This window comes from Meles meles, chromosome 10 (assembly GCF_922984935.1).
Source record: "Meles meles chromosome 10, mMelMel3.1 paternal haplotype, whole genome shotgun sequence".
NCBI lineage: Eukaryota > Metazoa > Chordata > Mammalia > Carnivora > Mustelidae > Meles > Meles meles.
Genome location: NC_060075.1, coordinates 57924053 through 57944235, shown reverse-complemented (window position 1 = coordinate 57944235; position 20183 = coordinate 57924053). Strand labels below are relative to the sequence as shown.

The following is a 20183-nucleotide window of genomic DNA, read 5'->3' as shown; positions in this document are numbered from 1 at the left end:
CATATTTACCCATAATTATTTTAAAAATTTAATTACATACTAGTAAAAGTATGTATAGCTATAATTCAGCTAATAAAGGGACAGAATTATAAATATGCACACATTTGCTTATTTCTTTTTTACTGTAAGGATATAGGAAAGCTTTTTCTTAATATTTTATTTATTTATTTGACACAGAGAGAGAGAGACAGCGAGAGAGGGAACACAAGCAGGGGGCATGGGAGAGGGAGAAGCAGGCTTCCCGCCGAGCAGGGAGCCCAGTGCAGGGCTGGATCTCAGGACTCTGGGATCACCATCTAATACCAAGGCAGACGCCCAACCACTGAGCCATCCAGGCGCCCCTAGGGAAACTTTTTAAACTGATCAATGAGGAATGAAGAAAATGGGGGTAGAGGAGACAGGGATAAGAATTAGACATCTGAAAACACCTTGTTGTATAGATCTGATTTTGTGACAGTATAAATATTTTACATATTAAAAGAATTTAAGGGGCGCCTGGGTGGCTCAGTTGGTTGGGCCACTACCTTCAGCTCAGGTCTTGATCCCGGAGTCCCGGGGTTGAGTCCCACATCAGGCTCCTACCTAGCTCTGCAGGGAGTCTGCTTCTCCCTCTCACCTTCTCCCCTCTCATGCTCTCTCTCAAATAAATACATAAAATCTTAAAAAAAAAAAAAAAAAAAAAAGAGGAAGAAGAAGAATTTAAAAAGTATTCTCTAAAAATGAAAAGCAAAGTAAAACAAATCTAACTATATACTAAGAATGTGGAATAACCACACAAAGAAACTATTTTAAGTCATTTTAAAATATAGTAATTTAACTGTGGCTCATTAGTGATATATATTCTAAAAACAACCACAACAAAAAATATTACTTCTGTAAAAACTAATGTTGACAGTTCCACTGAAGTGAACCAGGGCTATTGAAGCAATGGCTGATTTCAAGGAAATGAGTTTAAAAATGGGCCTGCAGCAACTTTACATACCAGAAAGCCACTGAAGGCTACTGAGGATAAGTCAAAGGACTCAAGCAAACAACCTGAAAAGGCTCCAGCTGTCTAAGGATGGAATCACTAAAAATAATAACTACAGTGGACTGGAGCATTTCAAATACTTGAACTCATGAAATCATGAAGACTTTTTTTCTTTTTTAATCACCTTTAAAGGGTGCAACTGTGTTTGAAGACTGGTAGAGAATTGGGCATTTATCAGGGTAATCGGAAAGTTTATGAAAATTAAGTTTCTCTTTAAGGAAATATTCTATATAATAAAGAAGAAATGATAGAACTAGAATAGTACCATATTGCAATCCTTAATATGTCAGAGATCTAGCAGAGGAGGGAGGGAGGAAGGAAATACAAACCAGACATTATACACCTCTTCAAACAAAAATATACACCACCATCTATGAAAGAGTCTTGGGTGGGAGGGGGGTGGCATGTGGGGGGAAGGAGGGAGGGGAGGTAATCAAACCTGAATCTGATTTTAAGAAATGCAGAAGACTGGGAAACGGTTACAATATACCAGGAAGATGAACTGTTACAATATACTAGGAAGATGAACTTAAAAAAAAAAAAAAAAAATATATATATATATATATATATAGAGAGAGAGAGAGAGAGAGAGAGAGACTGTGAGAAACACTAAAGGGCAAAAAATACCCAGTTCCTTCAACAAATGAAGGGCCAGGGAAAAATAGAGTAAGAAAAGGGGGACCAGGGAGAGAGAAGGAGGGTTTGGGAAAAACTACAGGTTACAACTACAATATGTAGAGCTTATCCTACTTAATTTTCACAGAAATACAGTAGGAAAGGAGAAAGAAGGATGAAAAGAGAAAGAAGGAAAAGGAGACAAATTGGTAGTTTTTTAAAAAAAATCTTTTTTATTTATTTATCTGAGAGTGAGAAAGAGCAGGCACAAGTGGAAGGAGGGGCAGAGGGAGAGGGGGAGGAGGGGCAGAGGACGCTCCCCACTGAGCAAGGAACCCTATGCGGGGCTTCCATCCCAGGACCCTGGTATCATGATCCAAGCCTAAGGCAGAAGCTTAACTGACTGAGCTACGACTGAGCTATGCAGGTGCCCCAAATTGGTAGTTCTTAATACTTTCTGGATACTTAATGACATGAAGTTATTGCTTAATTTTTTGCAGTAAAATAATATTATGGTTATGTTTTAACAAAGAGAATCTTTATGTTTTACAGACACATAATGAATTATTTACAGATTAAATCAAGTATCTAGAATATACTTCAAAAATAATTCTGCAAGTAGAGAATGGGGGAAAAGTAAAAAAGGATGTAGATGAAATGCAAGTGGCCAAGAGCTGATCAATGTCTAAGCTGTGCATGAGGAGAGGAAATTCATTAATCTTTCTACTTTTAATGTTTGAAATGCTTTAAAAAACTGTTTAAATATATACACTAATCGGGACACCTGGGGGCTTAGTTGGTTAAGCGTCTGCCTTAGGCTCGGGTCATGATCCCAGGGTCCTGGGATGGAGACCCTCATCAGGCTCCCTGCTCAGCAGAGTTTGCTTCTCCCTCTGCCTGCCACTCCCCATTAGTGCTCACACACTTTCACTCTCTCTGACAAATAAACAAATAAAATCTTTAAAAAAAAAAAAAAAAAAAGGGAACCAAGAGACAGGTTAAGTAAGTAATGAGTTCTAATATTTTACTTTGTGTGTGGTTATGTGCACATTTTATGTAAGAACTACTGTTCTTCAAAATAATTATTTTGGGGGGTTTCATATGATTCTATAACTATTAAGTAGCTAAATAGCTATTGGGTCTTATTTACACAAAAATGAATCAGTTTCTGCCCTCAACATGCTCACAAACTAAATAAGTAAAATATACATGTAATGATACATAAAAAATGTCATATGTGTCACAATAAAAAGATTTAAAAGATTTACAAAATGTTTAGGAATGCAGAAAAAATAAAGCCTCCAGAGCTTATAAACATATTCAAACTCCTCTGAAATTGTCTTCCATAACCAATTGTGCAGTTAAGGAAATCAATCTCTTTTCTTTACAGTTACTCACTTTTTCCCATCAAAATGGTACTCTCTAAAACTGATTATAAATTTTATGTATTAAAGTCCTGGTGATTTCCAATAATAAAAACTCCAAGTGAACAAAGATTCACAAATGCTAAGACTATTCAAGAGTGTGCCACAGAGAAAGTACTGTTGGATTTAAATGTAGGACAGAGAATATCATTTGTTTACTGACCTTACGCCCAATACTCAAGGCTATTTATATTTTTACATCTAAATATATTTAAAGATTCCACTTATAAATGGGAACAAAGTAAGCTGTGATGGATAAATGCATTATTTAAGAATTCCCAGGGTGCCTGGGTGGCTCAGTTAGTTGAGTGACTACCTTCAGCTCAAGTTATGATCCTGGAGTCCTGGGATGGAGTCCCACATCAGGCTGCCTGCTCAGCGGGGAGTCTGCTTCTCCCACTGACCTCTCCCCTCACATGCTCTCTCTTTCTCTCAATAAATAAATACAATCTTAAAAAAAAAAAAAAGATTAAAAAAAAACCCAATTTCCAAAAAAACTACATGTAATCAAAGATATTCTTTTCAACAAATGGTACTGGAAAAAAAACAAACATCTACATGCAAAAAAAGTGAAATCTAAGACAACAGATCTCCAACTGTCATAAGAACTAACTCAAAATAGATTACAGACGAAAGTAAAAGACAAAACTTTAATACTCCATAAAGATAACACATAGGAGACAAACTGTAAGACCTTGAGTAGAGTGATGCCTTTTTAGGTACAATACCACTACAGAGTAAGAGAAGGGTGAGTGAGGAAGGGAGAAGAAGGGTCCTGGGAAAGCTCTTCTAATTTATTTATTTATTTATTTATTTTAATTTTATTTGTCAGAGAGAAGGAGAGAGAGAGAGAGCACACAGGCAGGCAGAGGTGGAGAGAGAAGCAGGCTCCCCGCTAAGCAGAGAGCCCGATGCGGGGCTCGATCCCAGGACCCTGGGATCATGACCCGAGCCGAAGGCAGCGGCTTAACCCACTGAGCCACCCAGGCGTCCCTTCTAATTTATTTAAAAAAAAAAAAAAAAAAAAAAAAAAAAAGCTACTTGGGTGCCTGGGTGGCTCAACTGGTTAAACATCCGACTCTTGATTTTGGCTCAGGTCATGCTCTCAGGGTTGTAAGATAGAACCCTGCATTGGGCCATCCATTAAATAACTAATTGATAAGTTGCACTTCATTAAAATTAAAAACGCCTACTCACAGAAAGACATTATCACAATAAGTAAAAGATCAGCCACAGACTAGGAGAAAATATTTGCACAAGACACATCTGATAAAGGAATTATCCAAAATATACAAATAACTCTTGAAACTCAAAGGTAAGAAAACAAGCAATCCTAATTTAAAGAGTTTAACAGACACCTCACTGAAGAAGATATACTGAGAGCAAATAAGCATATGAGAAGATAACCGACATATGTCATTAGGGAGATGTAAATGAAAACCACAATGTGGGCACCTGGGTGGCTCCGATGGTTAAGCAACTGCCTTCAGGGGCACCTGGGTAGCTCAGTGGGTTAAAGTCTGCCTTCGGCTCAGATCATGATCCAAGGTTCCTGGGATCAAGCCCCACATCAGGCTCTCTGCTCAGCAGGGAGCCCGCTTCCCCCTCTTTCTGCCTGCCTCTCTGCCTACTTGTGATCTCTGTCAAATAAATAAATAAAATCTTTAAAAAAAAAAAAAAAAGGCAACTGCCTTCAGCTCAGGTCATGATTCCAGAGTCTTGGGATCGAGTCCTACGTTGGGCTCCCAGCACCATGGAGAGTCTGCTTCTCCTCTGATCTCCTCCCCTCTCATACTCTCTCTCAAATAAATAAAGAAAATCTAAAAAAAAAAAAAAAATCCACAGTGAGATACCACTACACATCTATTAGAATGGCCAATATCCAGAATACTGACAAGGATGTGGAACAACAGAAATCTCATACAATGCTGGTGGAAATAAATAAAATGGCATTCTGGAAGACAATTTAGTAATTTCTTTTAAAACTAAATATATTCTTACCATATGATCCAGCAATAAAACTAAATATATTCTTACCATATGATCCAGCAATCATTCTCTTTAACATATACCCAAAGGGACTGAAAACATCTCCACACAAAAACCAGCACATAGGGACGCCTGGGTGGCTCAGCTGGTTGGACGACTCCCGGAGTCTCGGGATCGAGTCCCGCATCGGACTCCCAGCTCCACGGGGAGTCTGCTTCTCCCTCTGACCTTCTCCTTGCTCATGCTCTCTCTCGAATAAATAAATAAAATCTTTAAAAAAAAAAAAAAAACAGCACATAGATGTTTATAGGAGTTTATTAAAAACTGCCTAAACTTAGAGGCAACTAAGATGTCCTAAAGTAGGTGAGTGTATAAATAAACTATGGTACATCCAGACAATGGATTATTATTCAGCACTAAAAAGAAATGAGCTATCTAGCCATGAAAAGATATGGAGAACCTTAAATGCATATTACAAAGTAAAAGAAGCTAGTCTAAAAAGGTTACATAGGGCATGATTCCAACTATGTAACATTATGGAAAAGGCACAACTATGGAGACAATAAAAAGATCAGTGGTTAGTGGGGAGTGAAAAGGGTAAGATGGGGAGATGAACAGGTTGGAGTACAGAAAATTTTTAAGAGACTGAAAATATCCTGCATGATGGATGAATATAGGTTATTAAACTTCTGCTCAAACCCACCAAATATACACCACCACAAGGGTAAACCCCAATGTAAACTGTGGATTTGGGGTGTTTATCATGTGTCAATATAAGTTCAGCCTCAACAACAACAAAAAAAAATCTACCATTTCTGTAGCTGATACAGAAGGGAGACTATGCATATATGGGAGGAGAGGATAAATGGAAAATCTCCGTATGTTCCTCTAAATTTTGTGGTAATTGAAAACTGATCCCCAAAGTCTTTTAAAAACCACATACAAATAATCACAAGTACAAAAAGATTTTACAAAGGGAGAAAATGATAACAAGTTGGCACCAGTCATAAACTATAATAAACTGACAGTCAACCTTACCAATGTCCAAAAGAATGCTAAATGTCAAGCAGCTCAAAAGTCATTCACCTTCTAATAAAATGCAAAAAAAAACAAAACAAAAAAGCCATAAAATTATTTTTATATGGTATTAAAATTAACTGTTTAGAATCATTTCATGAATTTCATAATCTCTCACCTTATAGTAGGGGAAATTAGGCATCAACCATTCTGATACAGAAAACCCTAAGAGATACTACAAACATATAAAATAGGTATCACATAATTATGGAAAATTATTAAATGATCAAAATTTTGATATAATACATTAGCACATACATCAACTAATTGCACTTAGACTCCCCTCTCTACTCAAAGAAAATCACACTTCCTTTATTCAGGGGCACCTTGTGTATAAATACCTCTCAAATTCTAATCTGATATCACATACCTATCAAAAGCCAATGAGATCAAGAATTACCAAATTTTAACATTTTGTGCCACTTCTTTAAATGTCATTTTAATTGTAAATTCTAATTTTTACGCAAGTGTAGCTTATTTACAAGTGAAAGCTGTTGCTAAAACGTGCATAGTCAAAACACCCAAACTTCCACTTTTAAGAATCCATAGGCCTCCCTCCCACAAAGAACAAACAGAAAAGCCAAAGGTCACTTCCAATAAATCTCCTATTTTCCCATCGAATTAGTAGGAGACATCCTATAAAAATTCTTTACTTTGACTCAAAAAAAATAAATAAAAATAAATAAATAAATAAATAAATAAAGATAATACAGTAAGCCCTAACAAATTACACTCGGTTAATTTAGTAAATCAGGTGTTCTGAACTTGAAACTGACAGAAACATTTATGTGGGTTGCATTCTTGGGGCAAAACAACAAAGCAGAGTAGGGGAGGGGTAGGGGAAGGTGAGAAGAAAGAGACAGAAACAAAGAGACAGTGAGACAGGAGAGGGAGGGTGTTTTAATTCTGTACTTAAATATGCAGGAATAATAAGAAAAATATGTTCCCTAACTGATAATGGTGCTCAGAATCAAGATCTCAGCAAATAAGGAACTGAAGGTACAAGAATTCACTGTCAGGGGTGCCTGGGTGGCTCCGTGGTTAAGCGTCTGCCTTCAGCTCAGGTCATGATCCAGCGCTCTGGGATGGAGCCCCACATCAGGCTCCCTGCTCCGCAGTAAGCCTGCTTCTCCCTCTCCCCCTTCCCCCTATTGTAGTGCCTCTCTCATCATCTCTCTCTCTGACAAAGAAATAAATAAAATCTTAAAAAAAAAAAAAATTCACTGTGAGGATACTTAACTGCAGATTGTGTAAATCTCAGCCCATTTGACTTCATGACCCAATTATTATTCAATCTTCCAAACCAAGGGACTGACTGAGCCTGTCTCTTTTTTGCCACTACAGTCTTCTGTGGCTTTCTTACCCTCATATGCAATAGAACTAAACACATCTCAAATATCTCAGTAGGTGATGCTGGTTGATCTTCTCTAGAAAGAGTTTAAGTTTTGAGAAAGGGATCAAAAACTGGTGTGTTTTATTTGGCTAACATAGTATTTTTTTTTTATTCTGAGTTAATATTTAAAACATCACATACTTATCAGAATTTCTGGTTTTTCTTAAAAAATGAAAAATTTGGGTACCTGGATGGCTCAGTGGGTTAAGCCTCTGCCTTTGGCTCAGATCATGGTCTCAGGGTCCTCTGATGGAGGATCAAGGATCCTCTGATCGAGGATACAGGCGGGCTCTCTGCTCAGCAGGGAGCCTGCTTCCCTGTCTCTCTCTGCCTGCCTCTCTGCCTACTTGTGATTTCTCTGTCAAATAAATAAATAAATAAATCTTAAAAAAAAAAAAAAAAGAAAGAAAGAAAAATTTGGGGGCACCTGGGTGGCTCAATTGGTTAGATATCTGCCTCCAGCTCAGGTCAACATCCTGGGGTCCTGGGATCCGCCCAGCAGCAGGCTTTCTGCTCAGCGGGGAGCCTGCTTTTCTCCTCCCTCTGCTGGTCTTCCTGCTTGTGTTCTCTCGCTCTCTCTCCGCCCAATAAATAAATAAGATCTTTTTAAAAAAAATGAAAAATCTGGAATCAGTGGGATTATATTCCTGCAAGGCAACAATGAGATAAAAGTGAATGGCAACAACCACCATGAAAATGAGCCAGAAACAGCAGTTCAGTACTGCCACAGTACCTACAGTTGCTAAAAGGTTTATTTGATTCTAAGTCCAAGATATAATTCATCATCATAACTTCACAGCTGTTTTAAAGGTGCAAAATACTGGGGCACCTGGATGGCTCAGTGGGTTAAACCTCTGCCTTCGGCTCAGGTCAAGACCTCAGGGTCCTGGGATCGAGCCCCGCTTCGGGCTCTCTGCTCTGTGGGGAGCCTGCTTCCTCCTCTCTCTCTCTCTGCCTGCCTCTCCACCTACTTGAGATCTCTGTCTGTCAAATAAATAAATAATATGTTAAAAAAAAAAAAAGATGCAAAATACTGGTCTACAACTATGTCACTATCAAAAGTGGGAAAACAAAAGATAAACAAAGAGTAATGTGTTTTAAAAATAGCAGATAGCCTATTACTTACTTGAAGCAAAGGTATAAAGACATATATATATGATGCTTACTTCATGAAGGGATCTGAATTCACACACCTGAGTTAGGCCTTTCTTTTTCCCTAGTTTAGTCTGACAACAAACACTTTAAAAAAGAATAAACTAACAGCCTCAAGAAGAATCCAATGGATGAAAAAGGGAAGGAAGAAAATTAAGAAAGCACAAATAGAGACTACAATGAGGAATCTCTGAAATCTGTTTTTGTGGGGGTTTTTAATATTTTATTTATTTATTTATTTGACAGCGAGAGAGGGAACATAAGCAGGGACAGTGGGTGAGGGAGAAGCAGGCTTCCCACTAAGCGGGGAGCCTGATGCAGGGCTCCATCTCAGGACCCTGGAATCATGATCTCAGCTGAAGGCAGACGCTTAACAACTGAGCCACGCAGGAACCCAAATCTCTGAAAGCTGTTAAAATGGTTAATAATAAAAGGAAATAAAAGAGATCAAGGAAGGGACGCCTGGGTGGCTCCGTTGGTGAAGCGGCTGCCTTCAGCTCAGGTCATGATCCCAGCATCCTGGGATCGAGTCCCACATCGGGCTCCTTGCTCGGCAGGGAGACTGCTTCTCTCTCTGTCTCTGCCTGCCACTCTGCCTGTGGTCACTCCCTCTCTCTCTCTGACAAATCAATAAATAAAATCTTTTAAAAATAAATAAATAAGAGATCAAGGAAAATTAGTACTGCTTTGCAAGTATACCCTTGATTATCTTTGGTGGGGGGCATCTTGAGTTTCTAAAACTTACATTGAACTGCATACTTAACACTTCTGCCTAAATTTCTCTTGGGTAACTCAAATTAATCATGTCCAAAAATAAACTCATTACATACCCTAAGTATCTCCTATATTCCCCGACTTAAAAAGAACATCAGTGTCTATCCACTAACTGAAAAGATAAATCTCAAAGTTATCTTGGACTGTCCCCTCTTGGAACTATCACATCCAACTAATTATGTTTTATATCCTAAATATCTCTTGAGGCTTCCCCTCTTCACCACTAAAGCCTTAGACAAAACCTTTATTATAGCCTACAAGACTACAATTCCTGCCTCCCCCCTATTCTATCCTTCTTACTGCCAAAATGACCTTTGAAAAGATTCTGAAATACCTAGTTAGCCCTAGTTACAACTTGTTCTCTTGTGTCTATCCTCTAGTATGGTTACCTTTCCTCTTCAGCAAGAATCTCTATCAAGTTTCCTTCAAGAACCAGCTCAAACTTATATATTCCATCAAGTAAGTCCTCTCAGCAGACAGAAAGTTCAGTCCTTGGGGGTGCTTGGGTGGCTCAGTCCTTAAGCAGCTGCCTTTGGCTCAGGTCATGATTCCAGTGACCTGGGATCACGCCCCGCAGCAAGCTCCCTGCTCAACAGAAAGCCTGCTTCTCCCTCTCCCATTTCCCCTGCTTGTGTTCCCTCTCTCGCTGTGTCTCTCTGTCAAATAAATAAAATCTTTAAAAAAAAGAAAAAAGAAAGAAAGAAAAGAAAGTTCAGTCCTTGCATTCTCTGTCTCCACAGCACTATTTAAAATTCTACAGAGTTATTTATGTATATCTGCCTTTTCTAGACTGGAAACTTCCTTCATTCATTGATCAAACATTTACTGAAGGGATGCCTAGGTGGCTCAGTTGGTTACACATCTGCCTTACGCTCAGGTCATGATCCCAGGGTCCTGAGATCGAGACCCACGTCAGGCTCCTGCTCAGTGGAAGAGTCTGCTTCTTCCCTTCACTCTGCACTTTACCCAATCCCCTCAACTTGTGCTCTCTCCCTCTCTCTTGCTCACTCTCTCTTAGATAAATAAAATCTTTAAAAGAAACTTTACTGAGGTCTATCATATGCCCACCACAGCCAGGCTCTGCGATTTAAAAGATAAGCATGGTTCAGGGTCTCAAGAAGCTCAGTGTCTTGTGGAAGAGAATCACATATATAAAAATATATAACAATAAATAAAATGATAGGCATCCATCAGCTATTACAAGGCATTAAGAAAGAACATGTAATGTGACCCACCAAGAAGGGGAGAAAGGACAGCAAATCAGAGAATTATCCCAGTAAAGTGATACCTAAGACCAGTCTCAGAGAGTAACAGGACATAGCCAGATGAAGAACAGAGAAACTGAAAAAGAGAAGACAACAGAAGTAGACACTGAAGAAAGAAAACACTTCCATGGGAAAGCCAATGAAGGTCGTTTTTAAAAAGCAGGTTGTGAGAAGCATATGGGATATACAAGTTTAAACCATCCTATCAACTACCTACACAAGTTGAAACAGGCAAACCTGGAGGCAGAAAAACCTAAGAAGGGCAATTATGTCATATTATCTAAAAGCCAGAACTAGGGCAAAGGTAGTGGGCATGGACAAAGTCTATAAACTGGAGAAGTATCTAGATGACTCAACCAATAGATGTTGTGATTATCTGCATGGAGCATGAGAAAAAGCCATCATCATAGCTTTTTAAGCTTGAGTAATAAGTGACTGAACAAGCTCATCACCCCAAACAACACATGGGAAAACAAGGGTAGGGGACAGTGTGTTTATTGTTTTGTTTTGTGGATGAAGGAGTCAAGTTCACTACAGGGCATGTTAAGGGTAATATACAAGATATCCAGTGAAGGTAGCCAGCAAGCAACTGGATATAGTAATATAAGTTATTTTCAAGGGATTACTCTGGCTAGAGATACAGAATTTACAGTTACAAACAGTCATCTTACAAAATGGAATAAGTCAGATCAAGAAGAGATCAGCAAGTCAAGAATGACATACTGAAATATTTTAAGGGGCAGAAAAAGAAAAACAAAGTCCAGGAAGACAACTGAGAAGGCATGCTTAGAAAGGTACAGAAAGAATCAGGAACGGGTGGAGTCCCAGAAGCTATAAGAATAGTATCTCCCTAATAAAGACGGAATCATCAATATCCAAAAGCTAGAGAATAGTTCAGTAACATAAAAACTAGTAAACATCCAGGGGATGTAACAACTAGAAGGTAACTAATGATTTTACTGAGAGCAGCATCAACAGAGTAGCAGCACAGAACCCTACTGCAGTAGGTTTAGCAATTAATGGGAAGAGATTTGTAGGTATGTCAGACTCTAGGGAAAGATACAGTAAAAAGAGTCAGGTGAGATAAATGTGACTCAATGAGCAGTAGATGACAGGATCAAAGGTACAAAGAGAGCTGAACCTCTATTTAAATTGCAAGAGGGACAACTGTTTACAAAATTTAAATAAAGTTTCTCTTAGGGCAGGGGAATGTATCAAGTTCAACTTCATCTCTCCACATCCAGCAAAATTCCTGGAATGTAATACAACTCAAAGAGTCTGTGATATGCATGACTACATGAATGAATTCAGGAGGAGATCCCTTTTGTAATATAATAAACAATCTGAAAAATAAAGGGATGGGGGGTAAAAAGAAATATCCCCTAGAAGTATGTATCTAGAAGTGAAAACTTAAGAGTTATGACTTCAAAGATTATTTCCAATTAATGAGCTTAGCAATGCACAAATGTATAGGGTATGATGTCCCATGCTAAGATCTGTTCAGTCTTTGTCATCCAAATATAAACTTATTTAGGAGTTTATAAAACTAGTTTTTCTTTGAAATATAAAACCAGTCATTGTTACATCTGTAAAAGGCAGGTTTCATCTGCTTATCCTTTCTATCCCCCCAAGAATCATACTATATCTACTTCTCCCTCCCCCAAACTCACCCTGGTCTAGACCAGGCATATGTACGCCTAACATAAAGGAAGCCAACTAACTTTAACAGACAATGTATACCTTGTGATACCTGACTCCATCAATGATCTCAGCTAGGATCTCTCTCAGTAACTTGAAAAGGTACAAACTATAGCCAACCAATGGTGGGCAATGAACCTGAAAAAAACACGTCCATTCTAGGGCTGGGGTGGCCATTTTAAGGGACAAGAGGCCAGTAAGTAAGCATGGAAGCCAACTGAGAGAAAAACTGAAAATGACACAAATACATTCTGAAAAGCTGAGATGAGAGACTTTGTAGTTAACTTGTAAGAGAGAAAGTGGGAGGGAAGGAGGGAGAAAGGGGTTGGAGAGAAGGAGGGAGGGAGGGAAGGAAGAGAGGAAGAGAAACAGAAAGAGTCGACCTTAATCAGCTTTTTAGTTCCCATAGGACCAGGTGCATTCCACTTTACTTCCCTGAATTCTCCTTTTTAGTTGAGGTAATGGAGGTATACTTCCGTTCCTTACAATCAAGATTCCCAACTGGAAAGTCCCAAATAAGATTAGAAAAATGCCAGGAACACAAGAAGCCCTTTTTGTTCTTCGGTCACTAAATAGGCACTACACACTTTAACACAGAAGTAGTTGGGAATTCTGGCTTCTCGTCATAGCTCTGCTCTAAGATATCATGCAAATCTGGGCAATCAAAATGTCTCTCAACTTTTGTTTACTCACTTCAAAAACACAGAACTGTATTACAGACCTCCTATACAAAAATGGCTTAAAAATTAACTTAACGATGATTGTGTGAGGGGTGTGTTCATGTGGACACATACAACAAATTCAAAGATATATACACTTAGAGCACCGCTTTTAAAGTCTCTTGTGAATTTTTCTAACTACATGAAAGATCTAAACTTGGGAGTATAAAATGGCTTTCTCCTAAGATCCCGGAAATCCATAAAGCAGCACCTAGCACAAACATAGTAACTATGTCTAATTATGAAACTTCCTTTCAAGACAAGCAAGGTACTCACCTGATATACTGCTTTCCTTCTTGGACTTTGCTCAAAAATGCCTGCCTACCATACCTTAAATAGTCTTCTGAGGGATTCCTTAAGAAAAGAGTACCATGCTCTAATTCAAATAAATGACCCCTACCATGTCAGACCACAGACAGCTAGACAGATTAGAAATCCACAGCTAGGTGGATTTCTATAGCTGGTTTAATGTTCTGTGACATGGCCTGGCAGAAAAGCTCTATCAAACAACACAGATAACTTAGAGAAAATGATAACTCTCATCTGACAAATAAGATCTTCTCTTAAGACTGTCAGTTGGTGCTAAGAGGGATAAAAGCAGTAGTAAAACAGTAACAGAAAGTCAAGTATAATAGCAAAGCACTAGCACAGGGATTAACAAAATAGGAGTCTAATGCTAATGATGGTCACAAGATAACCAGGTAGCTAACCATGCAGGGCAGCCATGTCTGTTCTATTGTGAAGCATGGATATGTAATAAAGCTCTTATTTTATTGATCTCATCATGTATCTTTGTAATTCAATTCTTGTCACCTGAGGTAATTCCAGAATCCCTCTGTACTTTGCATGTTAAAAAAAAAAAAAAAGCCTAACATACCTAATACTTTTCATAAAGCTAAATAAATACATTCTGTGTACCTCTTAGTAGATCTCTAGCTTCTAAGACTAAAGCAATAATAGTAATACTAATAACAACCACCACCACCACCTTCAGATTCTTTCCTCAAGGACTATAAATATAGGTTTATACCTAATTGGGGTATTTACTTGGGGTAAGAAGTTTTCTCTGTTAACAGGAATACTCAATTAAGTCTTCTTCCAGAGTTGACATTCGCTTAACCTTTTTTTTTCTTTCTTGAAAAAGAGATAATTTACTGAAGACCATTTTATTATGATTAAAACCATGTAAAAAGTGAAATACTGGAAAAAACCAACAGACTTCAATAATCAGAGGGGGTCATTTTTCAGTCCAGCTAAATCAACATCAGTCTTACCTCAAAAACTTAGATTTGATGACTACTTAACCTATTTTAAGCATTTACTTAAAATTTACTAAAAAATCCACCTGCCAAGTAATACAAGGCTCTGTTTTAATAAAGACAAAGTGATGCAATGGTCCCAAATTTTTGAGATAAAAGAAAAAACAAACTGTCAAGCCCTGCCAATTGATCCCCAAAACACAAGTGGAATACACAGAAATTTGACCTGCATTTCAGTCCATTAAAACCTATAAATAACTTCTTGAAAGTACCCAAGACTATTTGTGTTGCTATGTCTTGTTTGATTATTTTCATGTCATTCTGATATATAAATGGTAATAAATAAACTGACATTTACTTTAGACTTCTAAAATCATTCTCATAGGTTCTAAGAACATAAATATTATAAGGGAAAAGAAATGAAGAAGTACAATTTCAACTCAGTTTGAATGAAAAGAACAAACCAAAATCAAATGCAATAAACCACTGGGAAAAAAAGACAGATAAACATGGTTTAAAATCTATTACGTAAGACATATCAAGTGAGAGCTCATGCCTTTAAAAAACAAAACAAAACAAAACTCATCTTTGGCTCATTTTCTTTTTTAAGTCACCATGATCTTACCACAGTGGAGTAGAGGGGAAGCAAAGAACAAATAAACAGAACTAGGGGATAGGTAAAATGGTAAGGCCCCACATGAAAGTTACCATATGATCCAGAAATTTCACTTCTAGATATATACCCCCAAAGGACTGAAAACTCAAATACATGCACATATATTTTCATAGTGCCATTATCCATGGAAGTGGCCCAAACGTCCCTCAACAAATGAAAGGATAAACAAATTATGGTATCCACATGCAATACAGTAGTATTCCGCCATAAGAAAGAAATGAGGTACTGTTACATGCGACAACATGGGTACACTGTGCTAAATGAAAGAAGCCAGACACACAAGGTCAAATATTGTATGATTCCATTTATATGAAATATCCAGAACAGAGAAATCCACAGAGACAGAATACAGAATGACAGTGAGGGAACAGGAAGACAATGGAGAGCAACTATAATGAATACAGTCTTCTTTTTGAGGTGATGAAAATGTTTTGGAACTAGACAGAGGTGGTGGTTGCACAAGATTGTGATTGTACTAAATGCCAATGGATTGTTCACTTTAAAAATGGTTAATCTGTTATGTCAATTTCAATTTCACCTCAATTTTTTTAAAACTTAAAAAAAAAAAAAAAAAACTGGGCCAGTTGTTAGAAGATACAATTTCTAGACCCCGGTTCTAGGCCAGCTACTTATAGCTGACCTCTCTGAGCCTCAATTTCTTCATCTGTAAACAGGTTGGAAACAGATGATATCCAAGGTTCCTCTCATTTAACTCGTGTTCTATATCTGCAGCTCTGAATTTTTAAAGAATTGTATCATATAGGAATTTACCTGAAAAACAAAGCATGAAGTACTTGTTAATGTTCTCAACAACAGTTGTGCAGCAAAGTCATTAGAAAGTTTAACAAAACTGCTTCTCATAATGACTTTAAATGGAAGTGGACATAAACATTAAAAGTCAATTCAATGAAGGCAATTCTGCAAAGAGTAAAACTAATGTGTTCTAAGATTAGTTTTCTAGCAGTCAACTATATTCAAAGGCAGAAACTAGAGAATCTAACCACAATTATAAACAAATAAAAAATAGGTGAAAGATAATCTAGAAGACAGGTTGGATTAAATTAACTCCGAATTTAACTCTAAATCAAAGAGTATCAATTCTTTTGGGCTTTGCAAAGGAGGTACTGAGTACCATAAAGCCTGAGATCACTTTATGTTGGTTTTCTATATTTCTGATTTAGACTTAATCCACATACACTATAAATCAAATAAGCCATAAAAATTAAAGAGACTAGTATTCTTACTCCTACTTTTATAAGGTGGCAGAAAACAGCAAAGACAAAAAAGCAAAGCCAAAGGTTTCCTCAGGAAGCAGCTCTGGAGGACACCTGGGTGGTTCAATCGGTTAAGCATCTGCCTTTGGCTCAGGTCATGGTCCCAGGGTCCTAGGATGTAGCCCCACATCAGGCTCTGTATTCTCTCTCTCTCTCAGGCAAATAAATAAATAAAAATCTTTTTAAAAGGGGGGGGGGGCGCCTGGGTGGCTCAGTGGGTTAAGCCTCTGCCTTCGGCTCAGGTCATGATCTCAGGGTCCTGGGATCGAGCCCCACATCAGGCTCTCTGCTCAGTAGGGAGCCTGCTTCTCCCTCTCTCTCTGTCTGCCTCTCTGCCTACTTGTGATATCTGTCAAATAAATGAATAAAATCTTTAAAAAAAAAAAAAAAAGGAAGCAACTTTGGATACATTCCAACATAACAAGTGTTGACCTGATATACCAGAAGTTCCCACCATACAGTAGAGTAGAAATTTTAAGCCAAAAGATGTCAGCTGTCATAGCCAAAGAAAAATCTTAACATTCCTATGAATCATCTGAATCTGTATTGTTAAAACTAAACTGTGAGATATAACTACAGATGACTGAGACAAGTAACTTGTGCAGTTTTTAAATAAATATCAACTGACTTTTAGGAAAATGGGTACCATTCATACCCACCTAAACATCAGGAAAGTCAAAGAATGAAATCCAAAAAGAGAAAGGAAAAGGAGCACTCTTTAGCATAATTGTGCTTAATTTACACCTTGCTAAGTACATCTGCAAACTATGAATACAAAAGAAATAAAAATGCATGTCATAACCCAGCTGTTACAAGCACCCTTTTGATGTACCCTAAGCCCCATGACCTATCACAGGCTTCATCTACTTCATGTCATAGCCTCAAAAAATTACTTTTAGTTTCCTAATTTAAACACATACAAAATAAGGTCACTGTATGCAAAATCATCTAATTAAACAAAGCATAAAAGCTTTAATCATGACATATATTTCGCTTAGTAAAAGCGCATGGGTTTTAATCACTAGTTAACATGATACACTATAATTACGCAAAAAGTCTTGTTTTCCACTTAGCATACAATTTTCTTATCTCTACATCAAGCTGTTATTAAATTTACTACATAACTACTTACCTTATTTTGACCAAAAATACACTGAAAATTTTTAGAATGTTTTGAATGAACTTTTCATTCAAAACTAATTTCATAGTACATATGCATAACTAGGGTGGCTCTTTCATACTGCAAGTATTATACTTTGAAAAGCTTTAATTTTAAAAGAAGAATAAATTTGCTGCACTCTGTTGACAGGGAGGTCTGATGATCACATTTTCCAAGTTTAACCATGCAAGAAAATCAAGTTACGTGTCAAATTAATAAAATGAGCTGCAATTAACCCATTTATTCTTGCAACAAATTTGAATCAGTTTAACAACTATAAATTTCTAGGTCCATTATACCTTAATCTAAACTGAGTAAGGTTTCTTTGTGAAGCTCACTTCGACCTTGACTCTCTGTACTTAAAATTCTAATGTATAAATAAGGGAAGTGTGTCAATATAATATATAAAGTTCTTTTTCACTACTTCTAAGTCTACTCCAATTCTTATGCAGTGGAGAAAAAATAAAACCCATCAAGAGCTGCTCACAAATCTGAAACTGGACAATTACAATTGTTCCTAAAAAGCATCAGGAGTAAAAGAAAGAGTAAGTGTCAGGTACAGCAGAGTGCCAAATGCACATGAGCAGCAGAGTGAGTGCACAGAACTATGCTATGCAGAAAGGACCAACCCTTGACACTCCAAAGCTGCAACCTGCCAGTGTCAGAACAAACAGACCAGGCCTGTAACGACTACCCAGGGAACCTGTGGAACAACAGCCCAGAACTCTGGGTCCTTCCCCGGATCGTGTTCAATTAATCCAAACCCTATAACAAAGAGAAGGATACAAAGCTAGTGTTTCCTATGATGTTCAACCCATCAAGGTCGAAACTGATGCCTAAGAACCATTTACCAAATTACCAACTATCACCCACTGCGGGGAAGAGATGAATGTATTTTCCACATGAAGTCTGAACCCACTATGCCCTGTTGTTTTTGGTCACTACCAAGATAAATGTATTCAGTTATCAGTACTCTCCTGAACACTATTAACCACTATATTGTTCTTGCTTTTTCCTCCATTATCCAACTTCCCATTGCTTCCCTCCTATCCAAAGCTTTCCTCTAGGTTTACTGCATTCCATGGTAAAACAAACAAACAAAAACTTCACTGTTTGCTTTAAGTAAAAGTTGCTACTCCAGTGACCCTCTCAAAGGCTGCCTATTTTTTCATTTATCATTTACTTACTCCAACTTTTTGATGCAGGGTCATGGTCCCAATCATAACTCCCAGTCAGTTTCCTGTAAGAACTTCTGTTCCTGTACAGTTCCTGCACCTTGCAACTACCTGGGGGTGATTTTAAAGGCCCACTGCCCAGGTTACACCACCTACAAATTAAATCAGAACAGCTGGGGATGAGAGCTAGCTATTTGGATTTCCGAGGTGTAGCAAATTAAGGAAGAGCATTAGCAGTTTGTTAAGTTCCCCAAGTGATTTCAACAAGGTCACAGGTAGGAACTACTAATCTCCATGGCACTCTTAACTGTTCATTCAAAACTCCTCATACATGGTACACAACATTCTTCTCTATCCCAAGTACTATATAACCTTGAATCATTTAATATACATATGGATAATCCATCTATCAGTCTACTTTTAACAGCATTAATATTCCACCTTTGCCAGCTTTTAGTGCAACTCCACTTTAGCCACTCTAAGACCACACTCTAGACTTCATCATCATCTTGTCTTCTCTGAATGGCAAATGTGAAAATTAATTATCTTATTCTCTGACTACAATCTTCCAGCTCTAAATTAGTTATACCAACTGTATCTATTTTTGTCATTTAGAATTCCAGACACTTGATTCTTCTATCTTCTCCTTATTTAGCCCACTTCTGTATCCATTTCCCTATCTAGATTGGACTCCACAGCTCACCGTCTCAACTACTCTCTTGCCAGTATCCTCATTTACCACATTATGATGAAATTGCTTGTTTATTTTCTGATATATATACCATATGCTATAAGTCTCATGGGACATAAACTGTGTATGTTTTGTTCATTGATATATTCTTGGTGCCAACTGTAACATTTGGCTCACGCAGTATGCTCTCAAGAATATATATTGAACACACAGTACCCTATCAATCATCAAATCAGTGTTACATAAATCAAGATTTATAGTTTATACTTTATACAAGATTTTATAATCAGTAATAATCTTCAACAGTTTATCTTCCTTTCTGATCATGAACTGGTATCTTAATACTTAGGTTCCACTTATCCTCGGTTTCTGTGCCAAATCAATTCACTAACCAACTGCTATCTATAGGGTAGAGAAAAGATAACAGCATAAAGTATACTAACAAAGAAAAATCACTGAAAAAATTAGATAAACAATTTAGAAACTTACTGAAGTAGGAAAAGGTAATTCACATCACTACCTTGACACTTGTTTTTACAAATTTATTGAAAATTCTCACGTGTTTAAATATAGAGAAAGGTATAGAAGTAAATACTTTTTCTTTTAAATAGAAAAGGCAAACAATTCTTTCACTTACTAATAAATATGCTTCTGCACTGGTTTGCTTTTCAAAAATCATGTTATAGTGCAAATAATACTTCAATATTTTTAGATTGCACTTACCACTTTTCCTACAAAGACACACCATATTCTTAATTGATGTTATTAGAATTCAATTAACAATTAACTTAAAATATTAAAATACACTATCAC

General features: G+C 37.3%; 1 protein-coding gene across 6 annotated transcripts in view; it reads right to left on the bottom strand.

Moving 5' to 3' along the window:
• SNX13 (sorting nexin 13) overlaps positions 1–20183 on the bottom strand; it is a 129566-nt gene that overhangs the window by 90995 nt on the left and 18388 nt on the right. The window contains exons 1-2 of one of the 6 annotated variants that reach the window (XM_046020530.1): positions 18692–18822; positions 15712–15842 (exon numbers count right to left, since the gene is read on the bottom strand). The exons of 4 other annotated variants lie outside the window; for them this stretch is intronic. In XM_046020530.1, the coding sequence (XP_045876486.1) occupies positions 15712–15735 (24 nt within the window). In that variant the 5' untranslated portion in view covers positions 15736–15842; positions 18692–18822. Of the gene's footprint in view, positions 1–15711; positions 15843–18691; positions 18823–20183 lie in introns of those variants that run through there. One more of the 6 variants, XM_046020531.1, reaches the window with a different exon arrangement.